Source organism: Suricata suricatta, chromosome 7 (assembly GCF_006229205.1).
Source record: "Suricata suricatta isolate VVHF042 chromosome 7, meerkat_22Aug2017_6uvM2_HiC, whole genome shotgun sequence".
Classification (NCBI taxonomy): Eukaryota; Metazoa; Chordata; class Mammalia; order Carnivora; family Herpestidae; genus Suricata; species Suricata suricatta.
Window position 1 is genome coordinate 50,913,159 of NC_043706.1, and position 20,286 is coordinate 50,933,444.

General features: G+C 35.6%; 1 protein-coding gene across 1 annotated transcript in view; it reads left to right on the forward strand.

The window, feature by feature from the left end:
- The window catches only part of GFRAL (GDNF family receptor alpha like), a 55,276-nt gene extending 38,263 nt beyond the window's left edge, over nt 1-17,013 (forward strand). The window contains exons 7-9 of the mRNA XM_029943363.1: nt 14,096-14,191; nt 14,275-14,347; nt 16,950-17,013. Coding sequence (XP_029799223.1) covers nt 14,096-14,191; nt 14,275-14,347; nt 16,950-17,013 — 233 coding nt within the window. The remainder of the gene's footprint in view (nt 1-14,095; nt 14,192-14,274; nt 14,348-16,949) is intronic.
- The last annotated feature ends 3,273 nt before the right edge of the window (nt 17,014-20,286 follow it).

Here is a 20,286-nt window from a genome sequence, read left to right on the forward strand (position 1 = left end):
ACCAGTCTTTGCAGTAGAGGTAGAGCCTATAGATGAGCTTCTCCTATGCTTTTAGCTTCATAGTTGACATCACTTGTTATGGAAAGTAGTAACTATCAGGTGTTGGTACTCTTAGAGCAAACTATTACTTGCCTCAAAGATACTGCAGAAAAAGTAAGGAACTAATGGCCAGGGGCAGATCTTTAAAACATTGCATTAATATTAATGATTCTAGGATCTGGACAAACTCTTGAAAATAATCCTACTATCTGACAAACTGCAATAAACATTTTAATGGATCTGCTTCAAACTCATCTGAGCATTGTGAAATGATAGCACAGAGAAAACTGAAGCTATAATAAGATATTATATCCTTTAAATGGTGGTTTAATAAACATCTAAAGATACTGCTTCCCAGTTTAAAACTGTTCCCTGGCTATGAACACTAGCTTCCTTGTCTTTTCCTTATTCAGTCCTAGAACCTGAGTATTTACTAAGTGTGAGACACAATTCTACTGACTTTATATGTCTTGATTAATTTTCACAACCAATATATCAATATTTTACTGATTTGATATGTCTTGATTAATTTTCACAACCAGTATGTGAAGTATATATTGGTATATACCCTAGAGGAAACTCAGATACCTAGAATTTGGTAACTTGTCCAAGGTCACATAGAAGGCAATCGACAGACAATTTAAACAAGGAAATTTTGGGCACCAGAAACTGTGATGCTGAAAAACAAAACATACTCTTCTCATCTAATGGTGGGCAATTTAGAATTCACAACTGATGTTATATCTTCATGGGAGTATGTTTATAGAACAAAATGATTTCAGAAAAAAATGTGTTTATTTGGAGGCAGTATGGTTTAATAACAAGAATAAGAACTAGGCAACAAGTTCAAGTCCTAACTACACATACTGGTATGAAGGAGGTCAGTTATTCTCTCCTTAGACCTCACATTTCTTGCATATTAAATTTTGGTAATGGTTTAACAGAAATAGATGACCTCTGATATTAGATGTGCTTAATATTCTTGGACTAGATAACTAAAGATATTTTTGATGCCAGTACATTTTCCACAAACCTCCACACTGCCACACACTATATTGGGATAACTCTGAAGTAATTTTTTTTTATGCCCAAAGATTGCCCAGAACTTTTTCTTTCTATGATTATACTAATATTTTAAGAAAGTATATCATTTCATTTTTGGTCTTGAGAAATATTCATTCTCTCAAAGATCTAAATTTAGATTTGTAATAAAATGGTTTTCTCTAGTGCTGGATTACTTTTTATCGTTTTGTTTCCCTAAGTTCTAAATAGCTTCATAAATAATATATTTCAAACTCACTATATAATCATAATATGGCATGTGTCGTTGCTTTTTTTTATGTTTAAATCTATAATGTTGCATTATTTTATAAAAGAAACATGATCATTTTCACTCAGGGCACATTCGGGATATGATGTGGGATTTTTGCTACATACAAACCCAATAAGTTGGCCATCATTTGCCCCTTTGACTAGACACTAGTGTGTTTGTGTTTTGGGGGGGGCACTTTTGTTTTGGTAAATATATGTATATAGAGAATCATTATCTATTTTAATTGAGGTAATTTAAGTTATATTACAGAAGGAGACCACGCTTCCTCTCCTCCCTCTGAAGATTTGATTATGAGAGGCATCATATCTGGTTGTACCTTTAACCTCATTGGCTAAGATTTCAGTCAGGTACTCTAAGGAATAATCTGGCAGGTTTCTCTTAGGACCTTTCAAAAGTCAAAACTCTCTCAGGGGAAGAGATATGGAGGAGATAGCTCCTAAAGATGTAGCCTACTCCAGTGGAGACGAATGCCGGTTTTAGTTTCACCACTAGGTTTACTTGCACGCAAAAGTTCCCAATAAAATCCAGCTGTTTTAAATTTTGTCTACAGACCTGAAACCCAGCAAATTTGGCTTGGCTTCCTATGTTGCAGAAAATGTTTCACACGGCTGTAATCTGGAAAGTCTGAAGTGTACAAACCCTTAACAGAAACAACAGGAGTACAGCTGTCTCCTACCTTCACTGTCTCCCACCTCTACCCTTAAAGCCTTGGGTGTTTTTAACAGAGGGGAAAATGTCTGCCTCTGAGCATGAAAGATGGTATGAGTCATCTATGACTACCTTTGTTGTTTGCTCTAAGCCAAAAAGAAAAGATTAAAGAGTTGCCATTGATGAGTGAGACAACTCAACTTTTGGCATCACTAGAGAAGGAAGGAGCATTTAAGATCATGGAGGGAAATAAAACAACAAAACAATACTGTTACAATTTGAACAATAACAGGCTTCAGTATGTGAAAGCACAGTGTTATCTTTTCCATTTTCCACCCTCGTGCTTTCATTGGCTTCATACAATCCCCTTGCTGCCTATAATTGGGGATGGAGTTAGTGCCAAAGCAGCATAAAATAAGCAATCTTTCCTTTATACTCTCTGTGCATCATGGTTGTGTATGTGAAGTCATAAAAATAATTTATTATGAGCATGTGTATTCCTGGCTTAAAGAGCCAAGTATTCTTGTGACAACAGTATAATAGCATCACATGTATTCCCATAAAACACCATATGTGGGCACTTAATAGTTATTGCCCTGGCACCTATATACTGGGATATCATCTTAAAGGGAGCCTCCTTAGAATAAAGAACATTTGGTACTTAGACAAATAAAATCCCATAGATGAGATAGGTGAACAAGGAGCAGAGATTTATTAAGAATTCACTGATAATGACAATCCTTCCTCTTCCATTAGTGTATCAGGTTGTCTAAAACCTCTTTCTAGAGTTTTTTTTCATGCATTCAGGAAAAGCTTGTACAGCCTGGCCAACATCAGCAAATATTCTCTCAGCCTCAAATTTGCAAGAATGCTCTAACATCACATAGATACATAGTAAACTGTAAGCATGAGTACAACGTCATTTTTCTTTGTCTATTATTCTTTGAAAATCATTTATTTGGGGCTTGTGGTACAAACTATAATAAACAAATTGGTTTTTAAGCTAGATAAGAGAGTGGGCAGAATGGATGAAAGCTTCTGTGTGGTATAGTGTGAGTACTCGGTGATACAATGAAAGAGTGCCTCTGTGACATGACAGAGACTATTGCCCATTGTCCCCTTCCTTTCTGCTGGCTTCCGGCTTAGCGTGGAATTGCTTCCTTTGGTTGCCACTGAGCCTGGGGAGTGGCTTTACCAACCCCAATGTGCTTTGAGTATTCAGAAAACACTGGGGCTGGTGTTTAACTATTGCATTAGCACCTTAGTCAGGTGGCCAGACTTTCACTGTAGGCATATGATGGGGGCTTTCAAAATAACTCAACTGAAGACAGAGGCCAGAGCCCACTAGTTCCAGACTGTGTGCCTGCTTTAGTTGAGAGTCAAAGTGATCTGCAAGGAGAAAAGCCATCCAATCAGATTGTAGTGCTTTCTCCAAAGGGCAACTTACCTTAGTGATACACTGCTGTGTGTCACTGGGGCTTGTGTAGGAAGATGCCTCTGTGGATGCCTTTAGTATCTAGGCCAGCTATGATTCAGTACCTGCATGTCTCTTCACTCACTCTTCCTAGTGTAACAGCCTGAAACTTACAATAGTATTTTGGTTTTAAGTACATATGGTAGTTATTACATGGAAAATGTACACTAAGCATATGTCTACAACCCTAATAGCTCCTTCCAACACTTCTATACGGCTGCTTCCACCCAATTTCTCTCACTGTTCTTTGGCCCAAACTTCCATTCCAGCACCCCACCTCCTTTACAATGGAAATATTGTTGCTTTGAATTGTTTTGTTCTCTTTTTAAAGTTTTTATTTTAATTCTAGTTAGTTAACATACGGTGTCATAGTAGTTTCAGGTGTACAATATAGTGATTCTGTGTTCTTTTAATGCTGCCAGGTAGCCGAAAGGAAACTTTGGAGGTGTAACATCTCTTACTGATCCAAATATATACATGGATACTTTTTCAATTTGTAATACTGGCTTAGCAATTACTATCTACATATCTTATTATTCTCTACCAACTGCTGGGTTTTTCAAAGGCCTTTAGTTATTAAACACTGACCTCTTCTCTCTTTCTAATTAAGAACTTCTATTAGCCTACCATAATGTGGTTTAGAATTTTATCTCCCTTCTGTCCACCTCCAAAACTATGTTCCTTCCATTCTCTACCAATGAATCTCCAAACTGACCATTCTCTGTATCTTGGCCCTTGGATTAGGAGATATATTCAAGAGCAAAGGATGTTGACAATTTCTCTAAGTTTCAGTTCTCTCATTTATAAAATGAGACTAGAATACCTAGCTTTGCAAGATTTTTTTGAGAACAAAGATATTAAACCTCAGTATAAATGGGGTTTGTGGAATCTTTCATGAGAAAGAACGTGCAATTGTAGGGAGGAAGAGAAAGGAAAACAAGGGTAAGAGAAGGGATTGCTTTGATGGTTCTTTTTCTCTACACTTTCCCTTTCTTACTCTCCTTTCCTTGGAAATGTCTTGGGCCAATTTACTGAAGTTATCCTAAAACGTCAACTCATCTCAAGAACCTAAGAGTCACTTCTCATTTTGTTTTATGCATTTTCAGTCTTGAATACAACTCCAAATTGCATAATACTTAATAACTATATAATCTACTGAGCACTTTGTGCCCTTTTCACATACTGTCTGGTTTAATTTGGGACAATCGATGTTGTGGTAGGCATTATACCATTTTAGAAATAAAGGAGCAAAGTCTCAATAAGTTGCCTAAAATGACAGCGCTGAGATTAGGCAGAGCTGGTTTCCGATCCATACCTGATACTAACGCTTGTGCCTGCTCTGCACTATTCTGCTTTCCAAAAAATACCTCCTTGTTTTAAAGATAACCACACACTGTCTCTCTTCTCTACAATAGTTTCTACCACCATTTTTTAGTTTTCATCTTCTCACATCTGAATATTTCCTCGTTAGTCTCCTCACCAAGCAGCTGATTCACTATGACTAAACTAATTGTCCAACTCTGCCCTGATTGTGCTATTTCTGCCTGCAAAAGACTGCTGTTGCTCTCTTTTGCTCCTTCTTTCATTTTTCCTACATGTAAACTTCATTGGACTCCCGAGAGCACCTAGAATGCAGATCTGTCTTACTTCTCACCATTCTTCAAATGTGTACCTTTCCATAGCTCTCCCTGGTCAGTTCCCACCTCCTTTTATTTAAATCATTTCCCTTACCTGAAACTAGATTGAGAACTTCATAAGAGTGGAGTCATGTATCATCCTACCAATATATCCCCATGGTGACTGCCATAGTGCTAGCTTTGAAGTAGGAAGTAATTACTTATCTGGAAAATCTTTACTTGGGTCCAAATATGGTGGTTTCTGCTACATGGTCCTGTGAACATTCATAGGTGACTAGGTGTAAATGATCCATGTTACTTCTTCTCATCTGCTGGAATGGGTCTCCTAAGTAAAGGGCAGATTTTAAATTCTCCATGTCCCATGAGGACAAATTGAGAAATTGAAGTATGGCAGATTAACTGGCAGCAAATGTGGAATTAATGTTGCATCACACCGACCTCTCTAAGGGGCAATAGGAGTAGCATTTGGGGGTCAGGAATTTCCCAAACCACAGGTTGAAAAATTTACTTAACTCCCAAAAGCAGAGAACAAGAGAAAATGTGGTGTCAGCTATTTGTATATGTGTATGCTTAATAGAAGAAAGAATTATAAATAGTGCCTATATTCAGGAACACAAAATACAATTAGTATGATATTCCCTGACTTTCCATTGACTACATAAAAATAATCCTTAATAAACATCCTATACCTACTCAAAATATGTAAATATTTGTCTATCAATCACATATACCCATGTTTTCTAAGTTTTTTTGTTTGAAAAATTTTTAAAATATATTGTCAAGTTGGTTTCCATATCACACCCAGTGCTCACCCCAACAAGTGCCCTCCTCTCTGACCACCACCCATTTTCCCCTCTTCCCCTAGAAAATTTTTTAATGTTTGTTTATTTTTGAGAGAGACAGAGCATGAGTGGGGCAGAGGGAGGGGGACACAGAATCTGAAGCAGGCTTCAGGCTCTGAGCTGTCAGCACAGAGCCTGACGTGGGCTCGAACTCACCAACCTTGAGATCGTGACCAGAGCCGAAGTTAGATGCTTAACCAATTGAGCAACCCAGGTACTCTCCTAAGTTTTTTTTTTTTTAGGTGGGTTCCTCAATATATTCCATGGAGAAAATAAATTTAGGTAAAGTGTCCCTAGTACTATAGTAAGGAAACAAAACAATAACAACAAAAACCTAGAAAACACTTGCAGGAAAAAAAAAAAAGAATTTGTCTAATCTAAAATTTTCCAATGATTTACTTATAAGAGGTTTTATTTGGCTGACACATAAAAGGGCTTTCTAAGACTAGTGTTTCATAGCAAACATTTAGATAACTGCCTCTTCCAACAACCTTGAATTTACTGTGTGCACTTGAAATTAGGTTTCGGAAATAAAAAATATCGAAGGGTTCTACTTCAATAAATTGGCCCAAGAGGATCTTTCCAAGGAGAGGAAGGAAAATAGGGTGAAAGAAAAGGAGCCGGCCAAGGAGTCCCTTCTCTTAGTCTTGTTTTCCCTTCCCTTCCTCCCTATAATTGCACCTTCTTTCTCATGGACATCTCCAAAAACCCTGTTTATACTAATATGAATTTTAATATTTTCATCCTCAAAAAATCTTGTAAAGCTAGCTGTCCTAGTTTGAGTTTATAAATCAGAGATGAAGCCCAGAGAAAAGCTCAAGATTCTTTGTTCTTGGATATCTTCGAATCTACTGACCAAGAATCTTACTCTTGGCCATCAATATAACAAACCTGATCATTAGAATTAATTGCCAGGCAAATAGTTCCTCAACGCATTATTGTTGATTGGGTGACCATATGCATTACAGATGGGGCACTGAATTTTCATTTATAAAAATGATAACATGTGAAAAATATGTGATTTATCTAATGAGCCTTGGTTAATGTCAAGGAAATAACTACATATTATATAATCATATGCTATTTGGTGTAGGTCACCACATAGTGAGAGATGTGCTATTTCAAATATAAACAATAGCGATATTGCTAATATATGCTTTTTGGCCATTAGATAATTGCATAGGGATGGCATTATGATAGTCATATATATTGTAAATTGAATAAATATGGTGTCTATTTTCAAGAAGTTTGCTATCTAAGGAAAACTAACAACATACATTATCCTTTAAATTCAGTTTTCTTCCAGAAATTTGCTAATTTATATGCAGGGAAGAAATATTGCAATTATATACTTTTTTTCATTTTAAAACTCAATAATTTATAAAACTTTCTGAATTATTTCATCATCCCAAATGGCTATGAAGACTTTCCAAAATGTATTCCTTTTCTTCTTTTTTTCCCTAACTCTCTTTACCCTGGTGTTTTCAATCAGCCTATGATAAACTGTGTAAGCTAGCTAGGTGAAGTCTTACACACTTTCAAAAGGGCAGACATTAGGGAATCATTCCATTCCAAGTGGAAACATCAGAAAGCAAAAGCTATCTGGACTATTAACGTATTGTCACATACACTTTTTCATAAAAAAACTTCTGTATGTTAGAAACCTCCATACAGAAAAACAAAAACTTATGAAATTGATTACATTTGGTGTAAATTATTCCCACTCTTATCTTACTTTTATCTCATTACAAGCTCTCCTAGTGCTTGTATAATATAATTCAAAGTAAAAGTTACTCTTAAATCTCAGGAACACATTTTACCCCCATAAATTCATTCCAGATAGAGGCAGTTTTTAAACAGTGGGGTTATTTTATATTTTTATTTAAGATTCAGGTTGTATCAATATAGACACAGATTATAGTAACCAAAGAAATAGCCAAGTCTGATTTTAAACAGTTATAACTGATCTTTTGTGCATTATTCTTTGTGTGCCCTTTGCTTGCTGAACACTTGGAAAGCTTTACGTATAGTCCTAAGTCTACATCTGTAAAAACAGAAAATGCTCATGCTGATATCATAGTCTAAGATAACTACCTTGAAAATTACAGCATTTATTTTTTTTAATTTCTGTTAAATGTCAAAGTTAAAGTGGCTGATTTATTTGATTACACTGAAAATGATGAACGTACTTTAGAAGAGTACTTTCAGAAGCTTTAGTTGTTAGCTTTATGTCACCTTTTCTATTGCAGGTTTCAGCAACTGAAACATGTATGACCAGGAACATTGACAAGCAGATACTACTATTAAATGCTTCTTATTGTGCAACACAATCAAATACAACTTGCCCCTATTACTTTTCAAGTTTATTTCTTAATCCAGTTGGCTGCCACACTGGACAACACTGGAGGTGTTTTGCATATTCTTTTGCTCTCCATACAGGTAGATTTTATATATAAATCATACAAGATTTTGATAGACTGCATCTTCACTATTTACCAAATCTGGGATCTTGGACAAGACAACTATTCTGAGTCTGAGTTTCTTTATCAAGTTGAAAAAGAATTATCAACTAATAATTCCTATTTGGCTAAATGTTATAAAGTTTAGCAGTGTTTTTCAAAGTGCCTTTAAAGCACCACATATACAGAAGTAATGGAATTTGTGTATTGGATGAGTATGTACATGCATTTCTGTGTGTGTGTGCGTGAGTGGGTGGGTAGGTGTGTGTATTCTGCTAGCAGAGGCAGCATCTGGGAAGTTTTAATAAATTCAGAATTTCTGCCTCATCCCAGACTTACTGAATTGAAATTTGGCTTTTTACAGTAAACTGAGATTCGTGATAATGTTTGAAAAGCATTGTGCCATGTGGTCTCCTTACAGTCTAATTTTTCTCCCTCCACAAACACACACACACACAAATGTAGCAGCCAGAGGGCTAGGCAAAAAAAGGTAGGTTTCTCATTATGAGTTGATAAAAGAGCAATCTAGAAGAATATATTTAACTAGAACTAGCCATCAACAGTAGTGGAAATATAGAAAGGTGTTAAATGTCTTAAATTGTCATTCCTAGAATAGTGTTTACTTCTGTCAACAGTGAGGAAGAATGGAAAATTTGAATTAGATCATCCGACGAATCGCATCCAATTTTGTAATACTACTATACATACATACTTATATGTTTATTGACATATACTCTAACCATGAATATTTGATCAAATTTTCAATCTATATCTTTATATCTGTTTTGTATTAGCTCACAGGTGATGGATATTTTTAATTACAAAATTTAAAATTACTGCCTTCTAAATCAATCATAGTGGGGCACATGGGTGAGTCAGTTGGTTATGCATCTGACTCTTGGTTTTGCCTCAGGTCATGATCTCATGGCTCATGGGTTCGAGTCCCACATCAAGTTCTGTGCTGGTAGCACAAAGCCTGATTGGGATTCTCTCTCTCTCTCTCTCTCTCTCTCTCTCTACTTCTCTCTCTCTGGTACTGTCTCTGCCTGCATCAAAATAAATAAACAAACTTAAAACAATAAAACAGTCATAGTATGTTTATCGAATCTAGTGTTGGTTATCTATATCCATATCAATACATAATCTGCATGCTAATTGCTGTCTCAGTTGCTATTTCATTATTTGCAGAAACTCTTAAGGAATATGTAAACATTTGAGATATTTTAGTAATGCAGCTGAGACTCACTATAATCTCTAAGCAGATCTACTAGATGTGTGAACAACACTGTCATTCAACCAAGGGCCGAAGGGCAGTTGCCAGGCTCGTCAATACCATGATTCACTAACACTGACCTTTTTGGCTCATGCCAAAAGATCAAGTCAAATGGTCTGCAGTGTACACTTATTCAAGGATGTATTTTTTGCTTTTGTTTTTGTTGACACACAGAAAATTGTACATACTTAATGTATATAGCTTATTGAACTTTAAGGCAAATATACTCCAGGAAACTATAAGTATCACCACAATCTATACCATAAATATCATCTATATCACCTCCACAAGTTTCTTCCTGTCCTCTATTTGCTATTATTTTATGTGTGTTATAAGAACATTTAACTTAATAGCTGCCCTCTGAAAATAAAGTGTAAAATATAGCATTGCTAACAATAGGCACTCTGACCTAGAGTAGATCTCTAAGAGTTAGTCATTTTGCATAACTGAAATTTTGTACCTTTTGACTATGTTGGAGGAGGTCATCCAGAAGATATTACTGCCGATTGGCATGTGAGCTGCATCAGAACAATTGGAGGACCCTTGCCACCTTACCTGTTCTTGGAATATACATTCTACTCACTGTTCTCATAGCCAGAGCTGTTTCAAGGATGCAGTCTTGAAAGCAATATGTTGTTGAGACCATATGGACTCTCTATGTGGCTGAACCCCATTTAAGACATCTGTATAAACTTTTAAGATTCTGGTGGGTGAGTGCCAAGATCTTCTATCTTGTGAGTGCCCAGGAAAAATCTCATATATAAGTTTCTTTTTTATTAAAACAACCACGTACAAATCTGAAGTGGGCGGACTCTTTCTTTAGTCTTTCCTTGCCCTCTGTGTTGTGGGGACCTGATTACCTAAGACATTATTTTATCTTCTTTGAAGTTTATGAACTAAATAAATGAATGTGCTTTGTTGATACATGTTATGTTTATTAAGGTCAAGCATATTATTTGCTCAATTTACTTTTTTGAGCATACATTTTAGCAGCGGTGGTGTTCTATTGCCATTGCGTGTTTTTAATACCTCAGTTTATCACATTACTAATGTGTTATTTTTTCATACTTAAAGATGTTTATATACTTTCCTTTCTTCCCAACTGCAGTGCTTTGTAGATTCATCTTAGAAGGTTTTATATACTAACAATTGAAAGAGTCCATGATACATGGAATCTCACTACTGATCATTAGGTGAAAAAATTCAAAACTCGTTTCTAATTTGGAAATTGAAATATCTTCAGATGAGCAAATGAAGGCCATATTAGAAATAGCTCTAATCCTTGCAAATGCAAGGTCATCTTGTATTTTCATCCTCACTATGATATTGCCGTGGTATTGGCAATCTTTTCCTTAGAAATGGAAAGAAGACAATAAAATGTAACTATGCCACATGATACACTAACAAGTAAAATAAATAATTAGAAAATATATTTTTTAAATTATTCTATGAGAAAGTTCATGTTGTCAAAATTTGTCTTCTAAGCAGACTTGTGTATGTAACCTTTTAATTTAAGGCTTACAAATTTGCACTTTGTGATGATATTTAATTTTTATTTCAACTATTCTGACATTTTTAAATCATTATATATGATCATATCTTTAATGATGTATTTACCATTTCATATAAATTATACAAAGTAAAGTTTTGACCCCCTCAGCTGTCAGCCACTGCTGCACAAGGATTTTGGAATAAAAAAGAAGAAATGATCACTTCTCTGTAGCTCATTTGAGGAGAACACTATTTAAATTTGTTCTTAACATAAGGCTGAAATTAATCTTGATTTCCCGTCAAATGTACAGGGACTTTACAATATAGTTCATAATAGCGTTTAACTCCTCTAGGGTACGAGTTAAGATAAACAAGTCACTGACAGTGTTTATCTATAAATATAGCAGATGGTGTGGGACTGAGGTTGGTTATTAGCTCTGCCGACTTTAATTTCATGGTTATAAAACACTGTAAACCTCACTGTTTATAAAAGGCAGAAGAGAATCTCCAATGGGCTTCAGTAGCCAAGAAACCCTCTGTAACATTAATCTCTCTAACTGATATTCGGTATCCTCCTAGGGGGCAATATTTAAGATTGTGGAGTGATTGCTAGACACATTAAAATTTTCACTGGGATCATTAGCTAACATTTCTGTCATTGATCTATTATAACTTTGTTAATGAGTTCCATGTGAGTGAAATTTAGTGAATGAGACGATTCTTTCTAAATTTTGCTAGGTGAATGTTTAACAATCACTTTAGGCAGATATATTTAAAAGGTAGCCTAATTTGTCACGATAGTCACCTTTTTTCTTATGCAAAGACGAATCATTGTACCTAACTAGACCAAATGTACTTAGGGATAGAATTGCATAAAGGAAAACTATAGCATTCAAATAATTAGCCAATTTACATTATATACATTTACATTTGACCCATGAATCTGCCTCAACATGCTATAGAATTTAAAATTTTAAATGTTTAAAACATCACAAAATGCCTAGAATGTTTTCTTTTTTTTCCTTTTTCTTTCCCTTTTTATTTTAGAGAGAAAGAGAGCATGTGTGGGGGAAAGGAGCAGAGGGGAAGAGAGAAGAAAATTAAAAGAGAGAAAGAATCTTAAGCAGGCCCCACACCCAGCATGGAGTCTGATGCAGGGCTCCATCTCAGGACCCTGGAATTCTGACCTGAGCTGAAATCAAGAGTTGGACATTCAACCAACTGAGCCACCTAGGCACCCCACCATAGAATTATTTTAAAAAGTAAAACTACCCTTCATATTCTGAACTGATTTTAATATAAACTTTTAATATAATTGGTTTCACTTAAATTTGTAAGATCAATTGGATTAAAATTCTTTTAAAGAAAAGGAACCTCACCAGTATAAAAATGGTATAATTTGAAATAGCTCAATTTTATAATTCTAACTTTAGTGAACAACAAAAAGTATTTTATAACCACAAAATTGAAAAAAACATTCACACACTCTACTTCTATTCCTTTTACATTTAGAAGAGGTTGATTTTTCAGTTCCTAAGAAAGACTTCTAGAAATGTATAATCACCTAATATGTAAATCAGAGACTTAAAAATATTGAATTAAAATGTCTTCACTGTATTAGAGTTTAGACTTCTTGAAAATAGGTTTTCCAGTAGCAAAATCTTCACATTTCCTCCTCTTATGTTTGGTTCCTTCTCTTGACCCCACCCTGAGGGCTTTTTTACTGATCTGAAGTCTCTCTTCTGTGCTTTCTCCTGATTATTCCTAACGTAGACCTCAAGTCTTGGCTTCCAACAGCAGACTTCTGAACTGCAGCAACCGCTGATGGAGAGAGGATGGAATGGGACTAATGGTCACACGTCTTCCCATCTCCCTTCCTACTCAGAGCCTATTGTCACTCATTGTCATGGGACATATTATCCACTATTTGATGCACTAATTTTTAGAAACAACAGTCTACTCATACTTAGTCTTGCAGTTCTAAAACTACATGAAACAATCAGAGAAGACAGTATATAGATTTATCTCATCTCCCTGAACTTTCAAAGACTCAAATCCTACCTGAATCTTCATCATCAAAGATATTGGTTATTGGGCTTTTGGTATGTTTGATGTTCATATGTGTGTTGAGTTGAGTCAAGGCTAGAAGTGATTTCACTTCAGATTATGAGTGAAAGTCACCTAAAATGGACCTGTTAATTAATTTTAAGGATCGCACATTTTTCTCTTGTGAATTGTGAGGTGAGGTAGAAATGTGTTTAGCAAAATTTTCCCATGAAGGCTAGGGCTATAGAGCAGCCAGGAGTTTCCCCTAAGTGTAACAAAAAAAAAAAAAAAAAAAAAAAAAAAGGTGGCAACAATAGAAATTGAAATAGGGAAACAAAATAGGGAAAGAAGTAAAGTTGGATGTTGAAGTTTAAGTGGAGGGGTGAACAGAGTGATTGCAGTTTAGAGATTCTATAGGAATTCATAAATACAGTGGGTCTTAGGGAAAATTGGGATCGTTAAAGGCACATAAAAACAATCACTCTTGTAAAAAGAAAAAGGGAATCTTTTCTATATCATAATGGGTAGCCTAAAGTTGTTGCTTTTCCCCCTCTAGTCTCTATCTAAGGTGCAATGAACTGTCATAAAATGTAATCTACTTTTCTAACCATGGTTTGGAAAAAAAAAAGACAAACAGTTTCTGTAAAGAAATTAATCTGATTAAAAGGTAGAAAAAAAGAGGTGTTAAAATGTAAGCAAAGTGCTCCCATTTTTATCCTCATCTATCAGATTTTATTAAGATAGAAATAAATTGCTGCCTCGTAATATAACACAAAGCAAATAGCAACCCATGGAGAAAAAGTAATGTGAAACATTTGAATACTGTAATCTCATTTTCATTATTCTCTTTCAGATTATCCAACCCTGTCTAATGTCAAAGGCATTGCATTGCATAAAAGAAAACATGCGAAGGAAATAACTCTAAGTGGATTTCAGTCCCCCTTCAATGGTCAGTTAAAAAAGTCTATCCTCTATTTTTACTATTTAGTCTCTCTAAAAATCCATTAATGTTTTTTAATCTTTTGTTTCTAGGAGAAGTAATCTATGCGGTCATGTGCATGACAGTCACCTGTGGAATCCTTCTCCTGGTTTTGCTCAAGCTGAGGTAACTGGATACAACTCAGAAGGGAAGGGCTAGAGCGGAATCAGCCTAGTTAAAGCACATTTCACAATGGCAGCCTTTACAAAGGGCCTGAGAATGAAAGCTTCTCGGTTAAGACATACTAAATCATTTTTTAATGTGGGAGAGGTCCATGGAAACGTTACTCTGAGTCTTCACATGCAAGAGAAATGTGATCAGGGAGATTTTTTTTTTATGTTGCCTTTTACAAGCACATGTGCATTGTTCCCCCCCAATTAAACTGTTATCAATCTTTCCCCTGGTTTTTCTACAAAATCCAAGTTGAACTTTGCTGCATTCCATATTCAAATCATTTGCAGAATTGATCATCTTACAGAACGGAGCTGCTGTGCACTTCATACAGTTAATATTTACCTGAAGGTTTCCTCTTCACTCTAATTTCTTACATGCTAATAAACATTATTCACATTTTAATATACAATTATTAAAAGAGAGATTTAATGAGGCCTCCCAAGGTCCCCTTAGAAAGACTTATTACTTTTTCCTGACATTCATTCACTGTTTCCAAATCTGTTTCCTTGGCTGCCCTCATAGCTGGAAGGCAATATTGTTCCAGCGGCCATGCGAGACTTATATTAGAGACATATCAATCTCTGGGTTTCTAAATGTCCAAGGTCTAAAATCTTTCCACTTATTTAACATTGACAAATAGATACAAAATGGTGCGCATATGCTTACCTTTCATTTTTAAAAAAACTCATATTTATAAATCAATGATGTTCATTTGCTTATTCATTATACATGTGTGTGTATTTGCATATAATTTGAGCATCATGTAACGAAGAAATATATATATGTTTGCATATATGAATATGTATCAAGCACAATCACACACATAAAGTACTTATCAGTATGATTAGGCCTAGAGAAGAGCACCAGCAATAGACTTTTCTCCGATGACCTTCAGAGGAGGACTCAGTAAACTACCTAATGCACGTACACGTATTTCTCCTCCAGAAATCTTGCTCATTAAGACCTTGACAACCAGGCAAATAAAATGAAAGACTTTAGTCAGGAGGCATTGGCAGTACCAAGAGGTCAGACATATGACCTCTATGTTCTGTCTAAATATTCAGATGTTTTTATTTTCAAACATAGTGTCTACTTATTGGATCCCACTCCACTGACTCATGAATTTGGTGCTTACCAACACCAGTACCCAAGCAAATTGCTTTTCTCCAAGGCCTTAAAGTCTGTATTTATATGAGAATGTTCCTTGGGTTCCAAGATACAGTTTAAAGGCCAAATAATTAGAATCATTTTCTAAGAGGGAAAATGGCATTAACTAAACTTAACTTTATTTGGTTCAAAATATTTGAAAGCACTGTTCAATTACTGGACCTGCCTAGACACTCCATTACAGACATATTGTTCAGAGAGGCACAGATGGTTTTCTAGCCTGGCAAAAATCTTATCTTAATGGTTCTGAATCTTTTTTTTAATTTTTTATTACTTTTTATTTATTTTTGAGAGACAGAGAGAGACAGTGTGAGCAAGGGAGGGTCAGAGAAGGAGGGACATGCAGATTCTGAAGCAGGCTCCAGGCTCTGAGCTAGCCGTCAGTACAGAGCCCAACGCGGAGCTTGAACCGACAAACTATGAGATCATGACCTGAGCCAAAGCTGGAGGCTTACCCGACTGGCCCACCCAGGTGCCCCTGAATCTTTATTTCTTAGGCAAATTGAATATATAAAGTTCATATCTACCACATAGGCCAATGAGTTTCTACAGATTACTGTTGTGCCATAGATAAATAAGGTGTTGCCTAGTGAAATTCCCCGTGTGTTGTTTGTTCATCTCCTTTCTTGTTTTCATAGAAAGGCCTCTCCCTTTATTGCATGACAGTGCGGACGTTTTAGACAAAAATCTTCAATTTAATGTGTATTTTAAGGCAATTCATTCATACTCTTAAGTATACCACATTGAGTTACAAATTATTTACTATACAATTTAAAATTGATCCTTAACCCTTAATCTAAAGATCCAGAAAGTCAATGATCTAGGGTTAAGTAAATGACAAAATTACAAGCTGTCATGGAAAGAGCAAAGCAAACAAAAGCACCAGTAACGACAGAACTCATCATGCTAGCCTACATCTGGAGATGACTGGTGCCTTCTTAATGAAAGAAGGCTGAAAGCCACTTGAGGCATCCTTCACTCTCCTGGTGGTAGGTTGGATCCATGTGAATACCTTCTGGAATACAGGTTAGCATTTTTACATTTGTTTCATGTTAGGCAAAATTAAAACAACTTGAAATCTTCAGAGAAATTCTCAGAGCAACCAATCTTTTAAAGCTTAAATATTAAATAAAAGAAATAATTTGAAACCTAACTAATTTAAAAGATTCTTTTAAAAAAAGGATTCCTTGGCAACCACAGTTAAATGCATGATGCTTCTTAGAAAGACCACAGAATATTTGACTGTTGGGACTTGACATTCAGAAACTTGATTATATTTTTCTCTCTGGGTATAGAATCCATCCAAAAATATAAGTGCATAGAAGCTCATTTATAAAATCATGAAAATGGCATGTTAACTTTTACTTCTACTTTTACTTTTATATAGAACTTCCAGAATATCAAGTCAAACAAGAGATCATTCACCAGTCCAAATTCTGGAGGACTTATGATTCACTAAGAGTCACGGATCATTAACAATCACTTTCTTTACAGGAAGGTTTCATAGCCAGTCAAGAGAATATCCTATCTGCCATCAATAAGGAAAATGTGAAGGTGGATCTAATGATATTAGATCGTTAAGTATAATAATATAAGAAATGGTAATATAGCATGATGTTAGATTTACTTTTTTCTTAAGAAAATATTCAAGTAAAAATGTATGGTGGTATCTTTTATGACATTGATAGAAAATTAAAGTCTCCCTTGAAGGCAAAATGTGTTATCCCAAGTTACAGTATACATACATAATTTATTTCATGATAAATTTGGATCCATGTAATAGTAATTAGTTGCATCAAAATATGATATATTATGTTTAGCAGGGTTTTTTTTTCTGATCAGTTTTACAAATTCCCATTGGCTTGGTAAAAGGAAAGTGCTAATAGATATATCCAGTATAATTTGTTATTTGTGTATTATTGCTAAATTTCACATCAGAGATCGTGGTATCTTTGTCTTTTGTAACTTAAATACTGTTGAATTTCACTTTTTTAACTTGATATTTTTATTTCATACCTATAAAAATGTAGAGCAACACACTGCTGAAAAAAATCAGTGTGCATTTTAATAATGGTATACTTCATTTGTGGATTTATTTTTTTCTGTGTTAATTACTATGAACTTCTGTGGCAATAAAATAATACTATAATTGTTACCTTCTATATTGTTTCTATATGTTACTTGTAGCCTGATTTGACTATAAAGTCCAGAGTGCAATTGTGATTAGAAAATTGTGAAAAAGATGTTTTTTTAGTTTTTGGTACATATATATTTTTCAACAGTCTACAATCACATTAATACCCACTGCTATAAATGAATAGGAGGTTGCATTCTCTACAGTGCCACAGAGACACAAATATTCAACAATCTGAGCATACTGATAGTGACATATTCACATTTAAAGGTCGAATATTTTTCTGTCTGGTCTCAGATCTATTGCTATGTTTACTATGCTTCAGATTAAATAGTCTATATTAAATTAAATTTGATGTTAAAATTTAGCTACAATTACTCAGAGTAATTGAAAAAGCCATCCTTTATCTTTTAAAATAGGCAAAAATGATTTGATGAGTCACAAATCTCCCTCAAGGAGTTCTACATATTGCAGGGTCATTGAGCTCTCTACATTATGTGAAGAGAATGTAGGCACCTCTATCTCCCCCAATCCCTGCCTTTTAACATGGGCTTGCTAATGTCCCCAAAACATAAGCTGTTTCTGGAAAACTGAGGAAAGAAGTCAAGTTGCTTTTAGAAATATGTTCATGTAGAGCAGAGAAGGTGAGGACTGTGACAAGATGATGCCCTTTCAAAACAGAATCCTTTCTCCTAGACCAGCAGGAATGAACGGGGCACTGGGGGCAGAGTTGCAGAAGCAGGAATCCACACGCAGCATTTGGAGAACTTTAAAGCATAGGCTGTCTCTTGACAGGGAGTCCAAATTGAGAAAATATGGAACATAAAACTGACAAACACCATGACTGAGACACAAAAGGTCCTTAAACATGTGGCTAAGAAGTCAAGATACTATAAAAGTGGCATTCAGGCCCCTTCAGAGAAGGGCCCACACCCCACTCCCATCCTTCATTCTTCTGTTCTCTAGAAAGACTTTCCTTCGCAGCCTTTCCCTGCCCTGCAGTTAGATACTCCTGCTCAGTGTTTCTCCCACCTTAGACTACTATATCTTACTGCAATTTATATTTCATTATTGTTTTTCTTAGTAAACTGTAAACATTCTATTTGAATCTGTTGGTTCTTCTCTGATATCCCTTTCTTTACACATATTTAATAAAAACTGTTTAACGAATGAATTGAAAAGCTATAAAGTCCCACAAAGTAACTTGAAACAAGGATGTGACATCCAGAATGCATGAGAAGAGGCAGGCAGGCAGGCAGAAATGTAAATGATGGACTGAAGATGGTGAACAGGGATGCCAAAGAGTCTGTTAATTCACTGCAGTGTTGAGCTAATGAATATTGAAAACCCGGGGTGCCTGGGTGGTTCAGTCAGTTGAATGGTTGAATGTCCAACTGTGGCTCAGTTCATGATCTCATGGTTCATGAGTTCGAGGCCCATGTCAGGCTCTGTGCTAACAGAGCCTGGAGTTGCTTGGAATTCTGTGTCTCCCTCTCTCTCTCTGCCCCTCCACTACTCATGCTCTTTCTCTCTCTCTCTCTCTCTCTCTCTCTCTCTCTCTCTCTCTGTCTCAAAAAAAAAAAAACCAACCATTAAAAAACTTAGAAATAAATAAATATTGGAAACCTGCATTAATCCATGTGTTCAACACATACTTCCTGAACACGTAGTTTATACCAGCACTGTACTAGGCACTGGAGATAGATTTCTGAACAAAGTCTTCTTGGAAATTTGAAAAACATACAAATAAAGACAGTAATTTGTAAAAGTGCTATATACTACTAAGAAATGATAGATCAGGGTGTCAGTAGAGTGATGTCAGTGACAGGAGAGAGCAGCGTGTGCATAAATATTTCATAAATACAACGGATAGAGACTTGGGATTAAATGTTTGCAGAGAATAATGTGTAGAGATCATGGAAGATTAAGACTTCTGATTTGTTGTGCCAATAGGTAAACTATGGCACTATTTAGAAAATCAGTTCATATAGGGGAAGGATGAGCTTGGAATGGGAAAAGTATACCAAGTAAGTATGCCACTTACCTTCAGATCTCTTCCCACCTTTGTTTACCTTGTATACACCACAGGAGGCTGACTGTATGAAATACAGGTTCTCGTGTCCTCCAGCCTCCAGATGGGTTCAGACAATAGTGAGAAGATGAGAGGAGATATTCCCTTGGATCCCTCCATGAGGGCCCATCCCTCTCTTGACAGAATGTCACTGTTGCTGTTACTGTGGCTTTTTCTATATGAATCTCTCCTGGATTCTAGAAACATTTCCTTTTCCCTTCAGCACTAGCAGGATTAATGACTAACTCAGCTGTTACTAGTCTTGAATTCTTGAGTTACTGGCTTACCCCTTGTGGTATTCTACAACTACCTACACCTGTGTAAAGACTCCCTAAATCAAATACCTAAATCATCCAGTTTTAGGTAACTTGTACTTTATACAAATTTGAGTATACTATTTGTTTCCTTTTGGGTCCCTGAATAATGATCCTGGTTATTTTTTCAGGTTTGGATCATTGACAGCAACACCAGTGGGATATCCAAGTGATGTTACCTAGTAGCCAACCAGAAAATATGGCT